The 14,089-nt window shown below is 43.9% G+C and overlaps 1 protein-coding gene across 6 annotated transcripts in view; it reads right to left on the bottom strand.

Moving 5' to 3' along the window:
• SPECC1 (sperm antigen with calponin homology and coiled-coil domains 1) overlaps positions 1-14,089 on the bottom strand; it is an 85,188-nt gene that overhangs the window by 23,946 nt on the left and 47,153 nt on the right. For 4 of the 6 annotated variants that reach the window (XM_077188764.1, XM_077188763.1, XM_077188765.1 and 1 more), the window contains 4 exons: positions 8,782-10,340; positions 6,780-6,987; positions 6,076-6,149; positions 5,551-5,729 (listed from right to left, as the gene is read on the bottom strand). In XM_077188764.1, the coding sequence (XP_077044879.1) occupies positions 5,551-5,729; positions 6,076-6,149; positions 6,780-6,987; positions 8,782-10,340 (2,020 nt within the window). Of the gene's footprint in view, positions 1-840; positions 2,107-3,411; positions 3,474-5,550; positions 5,730-6,075; positions 6,150-6,779; positions 6,988-8,781; positions 10,341-14,089 lie in introns of those variants that run through there. The other 2 variants (XM_077188766.1, XM_077188767.1) reach the window with 2 other exon arrangements.

Raw genomic sequence — 14,089 nt, forward strand, 5'->3', positions numbered from 1 at the left:
AACAAGCAATGGAGAGATGAAACTGGTGAGCACTTAACCTTAAAAAGAAAAATCTGTCTGATAGGGGGATGCACATGTGTGTACAGAGATGGGCTTCTTAAGAGAGAAGCAGAACAGCAAGAGCTTAACTTGCAGTAGCTAATTCAGGACAGTAGAGAGCACAAACTAGAAAGATTAATGATAAGCCATAACTTCAAACCCAAAATGACTCCTCCTCATGCACAGAATTTCTTCAGCTTAGCACATCTTAGGCCATCCAAGAGACTACACAAGTTCTGCTACAAAAATGAGGGGTTTGAACAAAATGTCACCAAGTGCAGTATGCTTTCCTGGAAACAAGAATGAATGGTTCACACAGATAAATGCTGCACATGCAGCTGGCTGAAGTGGAGCAGCTCCAGGAGGAAGCAGAGCACTGGAGCCACAAAGGAATTAAAATGTGCAGTCCCTTTCACAAAACCACTGCTGAGTTTCATTCATTCACTGTGAGAGAAATAGATGCAGAGAGCTTTTCTCTAACAGCAAGAGTGATTCTCCTTGTTTTCTAGGTTTGAAATATGTGGACAACTGACTGCCAACAAGGTGCAAGTCTTTCAGGGCTTAATGTACAGATTTTTGGCAAACTCAGCCTTCTCTTGTTTGTAAAATTTCTAAACTGCTCTGACAACTGTTACAGGAGGCCTAAGACCACAGGACCATATTGTCAGAAATAATGACTCCCCAATATCACCTTTGACACAGTTCCTGTCATTGTGACTCCTCCTGAACTCCAAGGCACACAAAGAAGATAGAACAAGCTACTGCTGCACAGAATAGAAGAGAGGCCAAAGGCAGGCAGCAGACAATTCCAAACACTTAAACATTTATTTGGCACTTCAATGTATATTTCTTAAACATAAAAACCAACATTCAACAGCTGCCAGCACAGCAGAGAAAGGCAACACAAGTGTGCATATAGGCAAACACTCCAGCAGCACGGCACAAAGGTGGGGCCATGCCAAAGCCAGGACATCCTGTGGAATTCTCCACAAGCTCAGCCTGCTCCCACACCAGGCCCTTGCTAGGTCTTCACATCCAGAAGAAAAGGACAGAAATCCCACAGCCAAAACACAGAATTCCAGTCCTGGAGCAAAAGGTGAGAATCTCCTGGTAGAGATGGTGATCTCTGAGTTTTTCCTCAGCATCCATGGAAAGCTCTCTCCAGGTGTCTCCGGCTGCAGAGCTGAACTTCAAGTTCTCCCTGATCATCAAATACTTCACCTGAGTTAAAGGCATGAGAACAACTCCTTTCTGAGAGGGTGTTTACAAGGGGCTTGATACGTTCGTTTCTTTTCCTTCTGTAGTTCTTCCAGGAGGACAAACCTCGCAGGGAACTGTCCCCGGCAAGGTCACAGCAGGACACGCTCGTGGTTGTCCCTTCCCAGCAGCACCGGGTCGGCCGTGCCACCCAGTGGCGAGTGCCTCGTCAATGCAGGGGTGGAAATCAAACCAGCAGAGCAGCTGAGAATGACTGAGTAAATCCGTGTTTGCTGCTGGATTCCAGTGACCTACCCCACGTCTGTGTGTCTGTATAAACGATCTGCTCTCTTACATGTATTTAGACACACAGAGATAGATCATAGAATAGAATGTTACATGGAGAATTTATGTATATGCCATTAAATTTTACAAATAAGACATACACACTCAGTTTAATCTTTGCTTAAGGTTAAAATGGTATGTTTGAATGCCTGTTTTGAGGAAAATAGCCCCATTCCTCCAAAAACAAAAGCTTTCAGTTATTTCAGATCCCCAAATCTCTGTGATTACTTCTTATGGCTTAGCTGGCTTTAGAGGAATTCAGAACTTCTTCTGCCTCCTGGTGTCTTCTGAAGAGAGAAGCCTTCTGAAACAAAGAAAGAGGCTCTTGCCCATGGGGAAGAGGTGGACCTGAGCATTCACACTTTGCAATACACTTGAATTTTGCAGGGTAATAAAAAAACCAGAGGTGCTTTCTTGTATTGAAACTTCCCTTTTTCAGCTGGGAGTTGAAGGCAAGTCCTGTAGTGTCTCAAGGCCTGGCTGTGCCTCCTTTCAGGGCTGTGTTAGCTGGCAGAGATCAGGCACCTGTGGAGAGACACACAGCAGTTGGGGAGGTTATGGAAAGCCACACCATGCCCACCCTGAGGTACAGCTCTCTATTTTACATCATCCCATCATCTCTATATTAGGGGGAGCCAGGGAAACACCAGTGGGGTGGCTGGGACAGGTAAAGGAGCACCTTAACACTCCACTAATTTGGCTTTCAGACGTGATGAGCAACAACAAAACACAGAATAAATCTGTGTTGCTCAGATAGGAGGAAATTAATTATCTACAGCCAGGGAATCAAAGTAGGACAGGTATGGTGGTGGTTCCTGGCTTTCCTCTCCTCATTTCAGACTATTCATTCAAAAGGGCTACAGGGACCCAGCCAGGCAGCTGAGCTGCTCTACCTCAGCCAGAGTTTCAGGGTCCTTGAACTAGAGGGGATGGAATAACCTCATCCAAAGTAAAGAAACCCACCAGGAACTCCCTAACAAACCCAAACCCCCACCCCAAACAACTCTGAGGAGCAAACAAACACTGCTTTGAGAGCCCTGCTCTGCCATCCTCCTTTGCTTGCTGTGAGAGCAGAGTGAACTCTCAAAGCCCTGTGAGACAGAACAGCTGCAAACACAGGCACAAATGAGCAGCACATCAGCACATACAGACTGACAGCAGGGTTTAATACACAGACTACAAGCTCATTTCCAAGAGAAAAGCATGTGACACTGCCATGCTGTGGCATTGGAGACTTTAGGAGGACAAACAGACGCAAATTAGTGGGATGCATCACAATCTTCAGTTTAGGCCTCCATTTCAAGATCTGGTTAATTTTTTTATTATTCTACAAAGTGACTCATCTAATTACAGATTTAATTTCTCTAAGTACTACTCCTGGCCCAACTGTCTTCCCTCCATGTTCTTAGTTCAAGGCATAAAATGCTTTAGTGCCAAAATAATTTTGACAATTTGAAGCCAAAGAGTGAAAGCAAGACCTTGAAAGTTTTACTCAGGATCTTATCCTGTCTGGTCTAGAAAACCTCCAAGGATGGAGAATATTTAACTTCCATTTCCACTACCTGTGAGGAGACAGCTTCACAACACTGGATTGTAAGCTTCTGCATTTTACTGCAGAGAAATAACATTAATTAGGATGTAAAATATCATAGAAGACTGCCTGAAGCATGAGTTAATCAATTTGTAGTTTCACCAGTACTAACTTGGGACAAGTTAACTCCTTTTTCCCTTATTCCATTTGGTCGATGCTTGTCCAACCTCCCCCCAACATTCTCAGTCATAGAATTAGACATTTAATCTGTGTTAAAGATGCCCTTGGGAGGCTCTTACCTTCATTCAGTTGAACTCTGATGACCTCATCAGGATTTTTTCTGCAAGTTCTTGGGCTGTTCCTAAACCAAAAATGACTTTTTGTCTGATTAGAAGAACGTAACGGTGAAATCAAACTTGGAGGCAGGAACTCAGGCAGCCACAGGCAAACATGAAAATGGCAGGATGTCGTAGGAGATAAATTGGCTTCAAGATGAATTTATGAGGTGGAGTCTAATGACCCTCAAGAGATGGCTGAGATTTTGCCAAAAACCTTTGAGTAGCAAGCTCTTTGGAAGGTACATTTTCCAAGAAGAGCTTAAAAATCAGGCAAGAAACTTTCACTAGGGACTGTCAGACATTCAGCTGAGCGTGCAGCTGCTCAGCATTAGCAAACATGAGGAATACTTTATGGGCTCTGTTAAAGTATCATGCTACAAACTGCTTCCACCAATGCTGAGCACACATCAAAATCACCACAGGCACCAGAATCCACTGCTGATTGTGAGCAGTGGCATTTGTGAAAGCTGACAAAGTGATGATGAGAATACCCCAGAACTTCCTGGGTGAAAGAAGCTGAGGCGCTGGGGGAGACAGAGACCTCAGGAATGGAAAATATCTGGAAGTGTAGAACTGGCTCTCAGCAGGAGCTTTGGCAACTTCAGGAATTTGTTTCATAGGTCAGTAGAGCTTTAAAGTTGCAGTGTTTAGCTGCTGATCACTGGTTTGTTTAGAAAGAGATTTCCATAGGTTTCATTATGTTCCCCATACCACTCAGTACAGACATCTTGCACACTCTGAGAGTTAAATTATTTATCCTGACAGATGCAAAATTTGGTTTTGTTACCTGCCTTTGAAAGAGAATCAATATTGCCCACTGCAGACAGCACATCTGGCTCCATGACCAAGGCAATACTCAAAGCAAGCTACACAGAGTCAACATGACACAGAGACAGACACATCCATGTGTGTGTGACACAGAGGGAGACACAAAAGCCAAAAGTGACTTCATTAAATACATGTCTGAACAATTCCTCCTGGAACTACAGCTGTATGGATTCTGGGGTTCCAATTTAAAAAGGAGTATTTGCAGCTCAGCCTTCTTATACCAAAGAGCTGATCATGTTCTTTAAAGATGAAAGATAAATATTCCAGTTTGCAAATTAGCAGGTCGTCTTCTATTCATTTGATGTACTATCAAATATATCTTAAAAGCCAAAATAATACAGAGGGGAAGCTATGAGAATATCATTCCCCACCCTCATATAGGAACCCTGCTTTCAACAAGAGAAATTTCATTAAGAACAAATTAGAAATGGAAACAGAGCCCAGAACCTTAAGTACTGTCTGGTAATCATTTTGTCTGAGTACATGGTCTGTAACAGCTTTTCTTTGCATCCACTTGGGACTCTGCTAATGAAACTGGAGCCTAAAAACATTCCCTTATTTTCTGAAAAGAGGCTTTTCTGTTTGTTCAATCCAGGCATTCTGATCCCCTACACCTCCACAAAAAAGCTCTCCCATGTTTTTAGTCCCACCTACTGTACAGCTGCTGTGGAAAATCCTGAATGGAAAACAGTGAGCAAATAAGTGCAATGTAGAGCTGGACTGTTATTTCACCTGAAAGAAATGACAAGATTCACCCTGTTCCTGTGGCCATTCTGCCAATGGCCGTGAATTTACCAGGAGAGAGATTAAAAGGCAAAATCTAGAGGAGTAAAATTAATTTACACATATTTCTGATGAACTGCTTGTGATACTTTGTCTTTCTTCATTGACTTCCCTCAGGTTAAGAAGTTCTTTTCTGGAATATCTGTACCCAGCCAATCCTTCCACAGATGGTTTAATACAGCTGCACAGAGTTATAAAAGCATCACCATATTGAAAGCAAAGCTATCAGAGGATATTGGCAATTGTTACTACTTAATATTTAATATACCTGATTAAAACCTTCATGGCTTAGTTGACAGAACTAGACTGCCAAAAAGAAAAAGGACAGAAACATCTTAGAATAAGAGACAACAAAATCCGCCAGAAGAGTTACAAACAGACGAGATGCACATCCAAGCCAGCAAATAGTTACTGACAAAGCACTGTTTGCATGCGTGTTAGCAGGCACACAGAGCAAGTCCTGGCCTTGGAAAATGGTAAACAACCAACCTGTTGCTGCCCTTCACTTCATCCAGCTCCTTCTGCAGTCTGGCACTCTTCTCCTCCTCCTCCTGCAGCTTCCTCTTCACCACACGGAGCTCCTGCTGAGCTTCACACTTAATGTCATTGGCTACAACCACTGCAGTCTGCAGGTCAGCCTGGAAACGCCTCCACTCCTCTGTGTCCTCCTGCAAAGAGCAAGGAGAACCCCAAACTGCTGTAAAAATGCACCCACACTTGAGCTGAGCACCGAGTTACTGATCTCTATTGCAGTGATCACAAACAACCAGGATTTTTTCCCCAGTTTTAAGGTGGTGGTGGGTCAAACTGAACACCTGCCTCTTTATACTACCAAAAATATTGCCAAAGAAACTCATCCTAAGCTTTCCACTCCAATATTGCCAAGAAGTCCAAAGTGAAGAGAATGAAAACTTTAAGGGTGCAGAAAGAATTTCTGCTCTTGTTCTAGGAAAACACAGTGCCAGTATTGCAATCAAAGCTCTGCTTAGCTTTGTCTTGGAACTTAAACCTTACCTTCATCTGCTTAGTCAGAGCTTTCAGCTGCCTCTCTGTATCTTGTTTTTGTTCTTCCAGCTTCATTGCTTTACCTAGGAATGATAAAAAACGTGAAAAGTTCATTAAACACATAAGGGCAACAGTGAAAGTGAGAATGGGAGGGCAGAGCAGCTGATTTGGTTTTGCTTCTGGTAATGCCACTAAAATAATTAAACTGAATGAAGACACTGTCAATGATCAGGAATGGAACCAACAGTAGATCTGGTACTTAAACACCTCTAAAATATGTCATTATTTTCAGGTATTAAACCAGACAAATTTAAGCAATCCCACGTGGATTCCCTTGCTCAGCACACACATCCCTGGGGATCACTGATGGGAGGAACAGCCACTGGTTCCACCAGGTGGCAGCTCCCCATCCTTAGCAACCTCGACTTTACTGCTCTTCCCAGTGCTCTGCCCTAAAAACTCTTTAAGAGAAACCCAGTAATTCCAATTTCTGGAACAAGCACTACTTCCTTCACTGAAGAATGAGGCTTGGAGACTGTCTCTAATGTCCCATCTACAGCACTCTCTGTTAAAATAGTACTTTTCTGCATGAATAGAAGGGAATGTCCAAAACTGGAATATTTGCAAAGATCAGACCTCCTCCTCCCTGTTGCAGCCCTAAACTGAGCCCCTCAAATAAGCTCACTTCAATCCTTTTTTCCAGCTCCACCTACTTTCCAGGTCACTGATGAGCTGGTTATTGTGGAGTTTTATAGCACGATGCTGTTCCACCTGGTCTTCCAACTCAAAAATGGTCTCCTTCAGGTTTTTGATATCTGCTTCATTCTCTGATGTCTTCTCCTGCAGCTTCTGGCTGGTTCTGCTCAGTTGCTCAGCCTGTCGGTCACACACCTCCTTCAGCTGACCATACTCATTCTCAGCCTGGGAGGGAAGAAAAAAAGCTGCAAGTTTGTCCTTATTTCTTAGGAGATCTCACTCACTAGAGACTTTACTTGTGGATTTAAGCATTGTGTACACCCAGTTTCAATGAAAATGAGAGTCTCAGGAAGCAGAGATGAGAGATGAATGTCAGTTTTCTTTCCTGGCAATAAAGATAATACAAGATGCTGCAAAGGAAATGGAATTTTCTATATGATGACCACAATTCCAAACCAATCTCTGCAGTTAATGGAGAGGAATTATATTCCCAGAAATCTCCACTTCTATTTCTGTAGAACATTATGAAAGTGATATCACTGCCTTAGGGCCAGGCTGATGATCAGTTCATCCACATAAACAATTTGCTGCTTTTACCATGTGCATTTTCAATGGGCTGTGAAAACACACACAGCAGAGCCAGCTACTGCAGATAAGTGTATTTCTGAATATGGGACATCTGGAATTACTGAAAGGGGAATCTGCTGCACTTCAGTTTGCTGGCTCAGCCCATTGATCAATGCTTCCAGGTTTGGGGGGAGCTCTCTGGCTAGGAACAAGTTATGGAAAAGGTGCAGGCTGCCAATTCAGTGAGCAGCACTGGCACAGCCTCACTGCAGGGCAGCCTTACAGAAGCCTGTGGTCTTGTTTGGGTGTCACAAATAGCCAGTGATTCAAAACAGCTTAATTCGAGGGAAGGGAAGAGTAAAAAGAGGGAAATCTGTGGTTTCCAAACCAAGCAATAAAAAGTTTGGGACAGAGTCTGAGCACTCAGCAGTTTTTCATTTATTCTTCATGACCTGCAGCTCCAGAAAGCACTTGGGAAAAGTGGAGGAAAGCTTCCTCTACTAACTCCATTTGCTGTGGTCACCTATTTTAGCTGTAAGGACATCTGGATTTTCTAAATCACCCAAACCATGGAGGTGCTTTTTGGCAATGCTCTCTTCCTCTGCAGCCAATTTTATCATTCTTCTCATGCTCCCTTCTCCATACAGGAAAGGCTGCACACTTTCACTCCTGCAGCACTGGGACATAATCACTGCTTGTTCTTTATTAACACTTGCTGAACGATGGCTCATGCTGCAGCTCCTCTGAACAGCCAGGATCACACAGAAAACAGGGACACTAACCTGCTTAACCTTGTTTGGAGCAAAGCTCTGAACTCACTAATGAGGTAAATTGTTCTAAAAATATTTTTATGTTACTTTACCTATCTCAAAACAGAGCATTTCTCTTTTTTTTTGTAAAAATATTTGCTTTATGAAAATTATCTCATCAGGAGCTTGACTGTGCTGTGACTTGTTGCTGCCCCTATCAGCTTCCCTGAGTATTAATTCATGTCCTTGTGTTCTCATGACCAATGACACCTATACTTCACTGCTAATTAATTGTGATTCATTATTCAGAATTTAACATTCACAGCTAACTATTTATGCCCTTCTCTTCATCTGATTAGCAAGTTATTTACACTATTTGTTCACACCATATCAAAGTGCTTTTTTATTGATCTGCTCTTTGCTCCAATTCTGACAGACACAATTCTATTTACTGAAAGAGTAAATTCTACAGAAGGTATTAGAACAAAATAGCTATCAATTTATAAATACAGATATGCCAATAGTTATTTCTGAGAAAATATGGGTAGAGCAGCAGAAACTGAGACAATATCATATAATCTCAGCTTCTACTAAGAACTAATCATACAATTTAAATCCTGGAAACTCACAATCAATGTAAAGACCAATTTATTTATGAAAGGACAGAAACGACCACTTTATTTTAGAGCTGTTATTGTTTTACCTTAGACAGCAGCCCCTGAATGTGCTTCAGTTCACTGTTTGCCTTCAGCAGCTCTTGTTTCAGCTCAGTGCAAGAGGCTTCTAACTGGGCCTTTTCTGCATGGGCTACTTTGAGCATCTCCTGCACCTCAGAGTTGTCAGAGGTGCAGCCCATCACGTTGATTTCTGCAGCCTTTTGTTTCTCATTCTCCAGCTGAGTTTTGAGAGAGCCATTCTCAATTTTCAGACCTTCCAAGGCAATTTTGCAGTCCTCCAGACTTTTCGCCACTGCGCTGTTGCTCTGCTGTTCCACTTCTAGAAGTTTAAGCAGCTTCTCATTTTCTTCTCTCAGGCTTTTTATCACCTGCTGGGCATCCTGATGCTCCCTTTCTAAGCTTCGAAGGCTGCTGGTTAACTGTTGCTGGATGTTGAGCAATTTCTCTCTTTCAAACTGTGCTTTTTCAAGAACTTCTGCACATTTCTGCTCCAGTTCAAGGACCTTCTCCTCTTGAGCTTCATTCTTGGATCGCTCTTGGAGGAGAGTCATGAGCTTCTCATTTTCCTGGCTCAGCTGCTCAGCTCTGTCTCTGTGCTGACGGAAGGAAGTCTCCAGGAGAGCTTTCTCTTCCACCAGCTTCTCATTTTCTGTTGTCAGCTCCTGCACCATTTGCTGCTGATCAGACAGCTCCTGCAAAGTGGCCTGCAGCTCTTCTGCCGTGCTGTGGTGATTCTCCTCCATCTTTTGTATTCTCTCTGTAAGAGATGCCACAGAGAGGTCGCTAATATTGTTTGGAGAACTTCCTGCAGTGGAGCACTTGGAGCCTTTGAAGTGGTTGCTGCTGGCAGATGCTGGCCTGGAAGGCACATCTGCAATGTGCTCAAAGTCAGACGCATCAGGTGACAGGGAGGCCTTGGTGACATCGCTGCTGGAGGAGCCGGAATTGCGCAGGGCAGCCCCGTTCAGGTGCTGCCTGTGCTCCTCTGCCTCACCCCTGGACACACTCTTGGATGGGCTTCCAAAACTTGACTCTTGGGTAGTTGGGGTTGGGAGGCTGCTGTCGCCTCCACTGCTTGTGGTTGTGTCTGAGAGAGGGGAGTTCTCCAGGTAAAGCAATTTCTCTTTCAAAGCACGGTTTTCTTCTCCCAGGCTAGCAAGCTCTTTTTGGAAAGTCCTGTTTTTCTCCTGAAGGGTCCTTATTAATGGATCTATGTCAACAGGTGATACTGTTTCTAAATTTTGGTTGGAAGCCCCCATTCCTTCAGCATTGAGTGACCCTTTCTCTTTGCATTTCTTCAACTCACAACGAAGTTTGGTAATTTCCGAATCTTTCGTCTTTGCTTCTGCCAGGAGCTCTTTAACCTGAGATTCCAGAACAGCCTTGTCACCAGTTTCATTCTCTTGCTTGGACTTGCTGGTGGGGCGCACGTGCTTGGTAGGAGTTGGTGCAGCAGAAGAGGTGGGGCTGGGCTGTGTTTTCCTGGGGTTGGCCTGAGCACGCAGCACAGCTCTCTCCCTGGACACGGAGGAGGACAATTCCCGGGGCGCTGGGATCCCCGTGCGCTTCGCGGCCGAAACTGCTCCTTGAGGAAACAGGGATGAAGCAAACTGGAGTTAGTGCAAGAAGAAAACAAGTTTCACAACAACAATGCTGGAGCCTAGAGCAGCCCTGGGAAAAAACACCTGAGTGTTTGAATAGGTTTAGTCATGACTGACTCTGTGGATTCATGTTTCAAAGGCTTGTATTATTCTGCATTTCTTCCTTTCCCATCCCCTGCAAAGGAACACAGCCTGGTAAACTTTTTCCCAGTGTGGTAATATAATATGTAAATGCTGCAATACATGAGCTACAACCCCCTATTAATTGTATTGATGTAAAGATACAAGGATATTAATTATTTGAAAGTAAAAGTTCTTCACACTACTTTGTAAAATGCTGGATCTAATCCTAATCATTTCTGAGGAAGTGTTTAGTAACTTAAGAACAGGTACTGTCTTTGAAAACAATGTATTTTTATCACACACAAAACTATTTGCATTATACTCTATTTAAGCAGATCATCACAAAAGAAGGACTGAAACACTTATGCTGAGCACAGATTCAGTGAAATATAAAACTCTTCTGGCCCTTCCAACACTAAAACAATTGTGCTGCTGCAGCTTCTTGCAGAGATGGATGAGAGATTTTCCATGTTCTAAATTCCCATCCTCTTATGGAAGAAGAGCAAAAGGAGTTTAGTTGATGCTGTTCTGAGCAGTTGTTCGTTGGGTTTTTTCCCCACCAACCAACAATGCAAAGCATTATGTGACTACAAGGGAAATGAAGTTTATGAGTTGTTGATTTTCATCTTTCAAAGCTCTCTTGAAATACAGGACCCCAGGCACTGAGGAAACAATAAGAGTCATCTGAACCATGGAAGTTGTAACAAGCTGGTTAAAGAAAAGAAGCTGGTTCAAAGGGCAGGTATGACATGGCACTGTAACTGAAACACTGTGAACTTAAGAAAATCCTCCTGAAAATTCAGGACCTTATTCAAAAGGAAAAGCCCTAAAGTACAGGACCATAAAGTGTGGGGATAGGGCACAATGAGGAGATGTTGTCCAATGTAGCCACATAAACAGGATGCAAGAGCAAGTTATGCAAACAGAAAGGGCTAGTGAGCCAGTGTTTGCAATAAAAACAACTTCCAGAAGGACTCTGGGGGGAAATCCTAGAATGAATTCCATCTCCCCACATTTGGGAGACTCTTTGCTGACACACATGTGCAGCATCCACAGAAAATCAAAGAGCATTAAGAGCAAAGGGGAACAGACTCCCTTCCTTACTCAGCAACCTCATCACCCTCCCACAGCCTTCTCCTTGCCACAGCAGAGCAGGGCATGGAAGGGTTAACATTAACACCACCCCGTTTGCTCAGCATCTCTTTTGAAGAATGCACTGGGTTTATAAAGCCCACACAAACAGGAGCCCCTCCTCTCCCCCCCAAACACACACACTCTGCAGCAGCAGCAGCAGCACAATAAACACCCCAGACAAAGAGCAGCTGAAGAAAAGCCCCTGAAGCCGGCGCAGCGCTGGCAGGAGAGCACAGAGAGCCTCTGTCATGGCAGGGGCACGGTGCGGCCAGAGACAAAGGCTCCAGTGTTTTTGGGAAGAGATACAGGGACAGCCAGGCCTGCACAGCTTCATTCAGTCACCTACAGCTGGAGGGGACAGCACAGCTCTGGGGTCTCCAGTGGAAAGCACCACTAAAGCAGAGATGGGAATTCTCCTTGTCAGAGCCCTGGCTCATGGATCATCCCATTCCCAACCCAACCAGCAGGACCTGGCGCCCATAAAACCTACTCAGAGTGAGCTCAGCACATGAGCAAAGCTCGTGGTGTCCACACAGCCAACACCAGGAGATGAAGGACAGGAGGGAAAGTGAAAGGACCATGATGTAATGTGACTTCCAGCAGAGAAATCCCAGCTCAGCACAGCCCCTCCCTGCTCAGACAGAGGCACAGGTGAACCCCAGGTGGGAAAACATTTGAATGCATCCTGACCATTGAGAAGGACAAATGTCCAGCATACAGAAGCAGTTTTCATCCAAGCTGCAACCATACTACAGTTTTAAGATGTAAAATCCACATTACAAATGAGCAGAGATGTTCTTGAATGGAGTCTAAGGGGTGATTTAAAGCCTTCTCTGTGTCTTGGGCTTTTATTCAATCTGAAAGGGTTTTCTACCTTTCACACAAAATTTTATGACAAAAGCAAGTGCTCTGAAAAACTTTTTTTTAACGCCCAAACCAGTTCAATAACATGACTGCCAACTGGTCAGTACATGACTAAGCAGTATTCCATAAACAGTGGGTGGTATTCTGTACATTGCAATAAATAATGAGGCAATTACACATTAGTACAAATTACTTGGCACTAAGGAAACCACCTTTTCCTAGGAGATGTGCTGCACCTGTAGTGATGCCAGCATGTCCCAGATGACAACTGCAACATGATCCTGAGCAATGGAAGACATATACATAAGGATAACAATTAATGATATTTAACTGGGATTATCTGTACTCCACCAGCTTGCCAACCTGTGCAGGCTTTGAGCTTACTCAATGTGCCTCCTGTGTTTTGCAAGACTCCACGCTCTGCTGACTTGTTCTGTCATAAATCACAAGGCATTTGCTGTCCATCAATAACCATTAACCAACTTGGTTTTTTTACCACAGAAAGACTTACATACTTTCCTCATTCCACTCCCCACAAGCACCACACGATACTAAAAAAGTCACAAGGAGCCCCAAAGAAAGAAAAAGTTCTAAGTGCATATGTTGATCACAAAACACCAAATCAAGTATAAACACCACTTTAAAGTCTATTTTATGGGCAAGCCCCCTGTGAATGACCTTGGAATTGAGCAGTGTAGTGGTTGCCAATGAGTGCCAAGCCACAGCCCCAGGCTCCAGAGGCAGGAGCTGCACTGAGGGCTGTGCAAGTCCCCCTGGTGACCTGATTAAGTGGCCCCCAGTCTGGTGATGGGCCGTGGGACACTCCAGACAGACATGTGCCTCCCACTGCTGCATCCAGCACAGCCCTGATTTATGCTGCTGCTTTCAGTGCCTGGAATCACACAGAACTTCACTGCCTGGCCAGTGCTGCTGGTTTTGAGCAGGGGAGAGAAAAACAACCAGCCCTGAACCTCAGTGGAGGTCACCTCATCACTGTGCTCCTCACCTGGGTGCCCAGTAAGAACTTCTCCATTTTCAGCCTTACTTATTCAGTCATGAGGCATTAACCCATAACAATACATAGAGCTTATAATTCTCCAAGTGCTTTAAAATTACCAGCTATTTAACTCTAATCCTTTGAAACACATAATTTAGTTTAAGCTACAGGACAGGGAAGCAGAGAGAAATGAAACACCTCACCCAAGGTCACACTAAATCAGGATTAGGACCAGGGTTCATACCCTGCTGTGGAGCTTTCCATGAACCATTTGCTGCCAGGGAGCACTCCCTGACTTCCCACTGGTGTCAAAAGCCAAAGTATCGCTTTAATGAGATAAAAGTTGACCCCTTGAGATGATCTTTTGACATTTTAATCCCATTCTCAACACAACTACAATGTTTCTCACAGAAGCATCAGAATTACTCCTCAGTTTTTCCACATCATGATCCATTTCTGATGAGCTCTTAGCACCTTCCATAGGGACATCCATAACCAGGAGAAAATGGACTATGGAATGGAGGAAAACATTTCCTAATCCTCCAAGGTGAAACACACAGGATTGCTGCTCAGAAGTAACATCCAATGTAATTACAGTGCTAGCAGGGTAAGGGG

The sequence above is a fragment of the Agelaius phoeniceus genome, chromosome 20 (genome assembly GCF_051311805.1).
Source record: "Agelaius phoeniceus isolate bAgePho1 chromosome 20, bAgePho1.hap1, whole genome shotgun sequence".
NCBI classification, from domain to species: Eukaryota; Metazoa; Chordata; class Aves; order Passeriformes; family Icteridae; genus Agelaius; species Agelaius phoeniceus.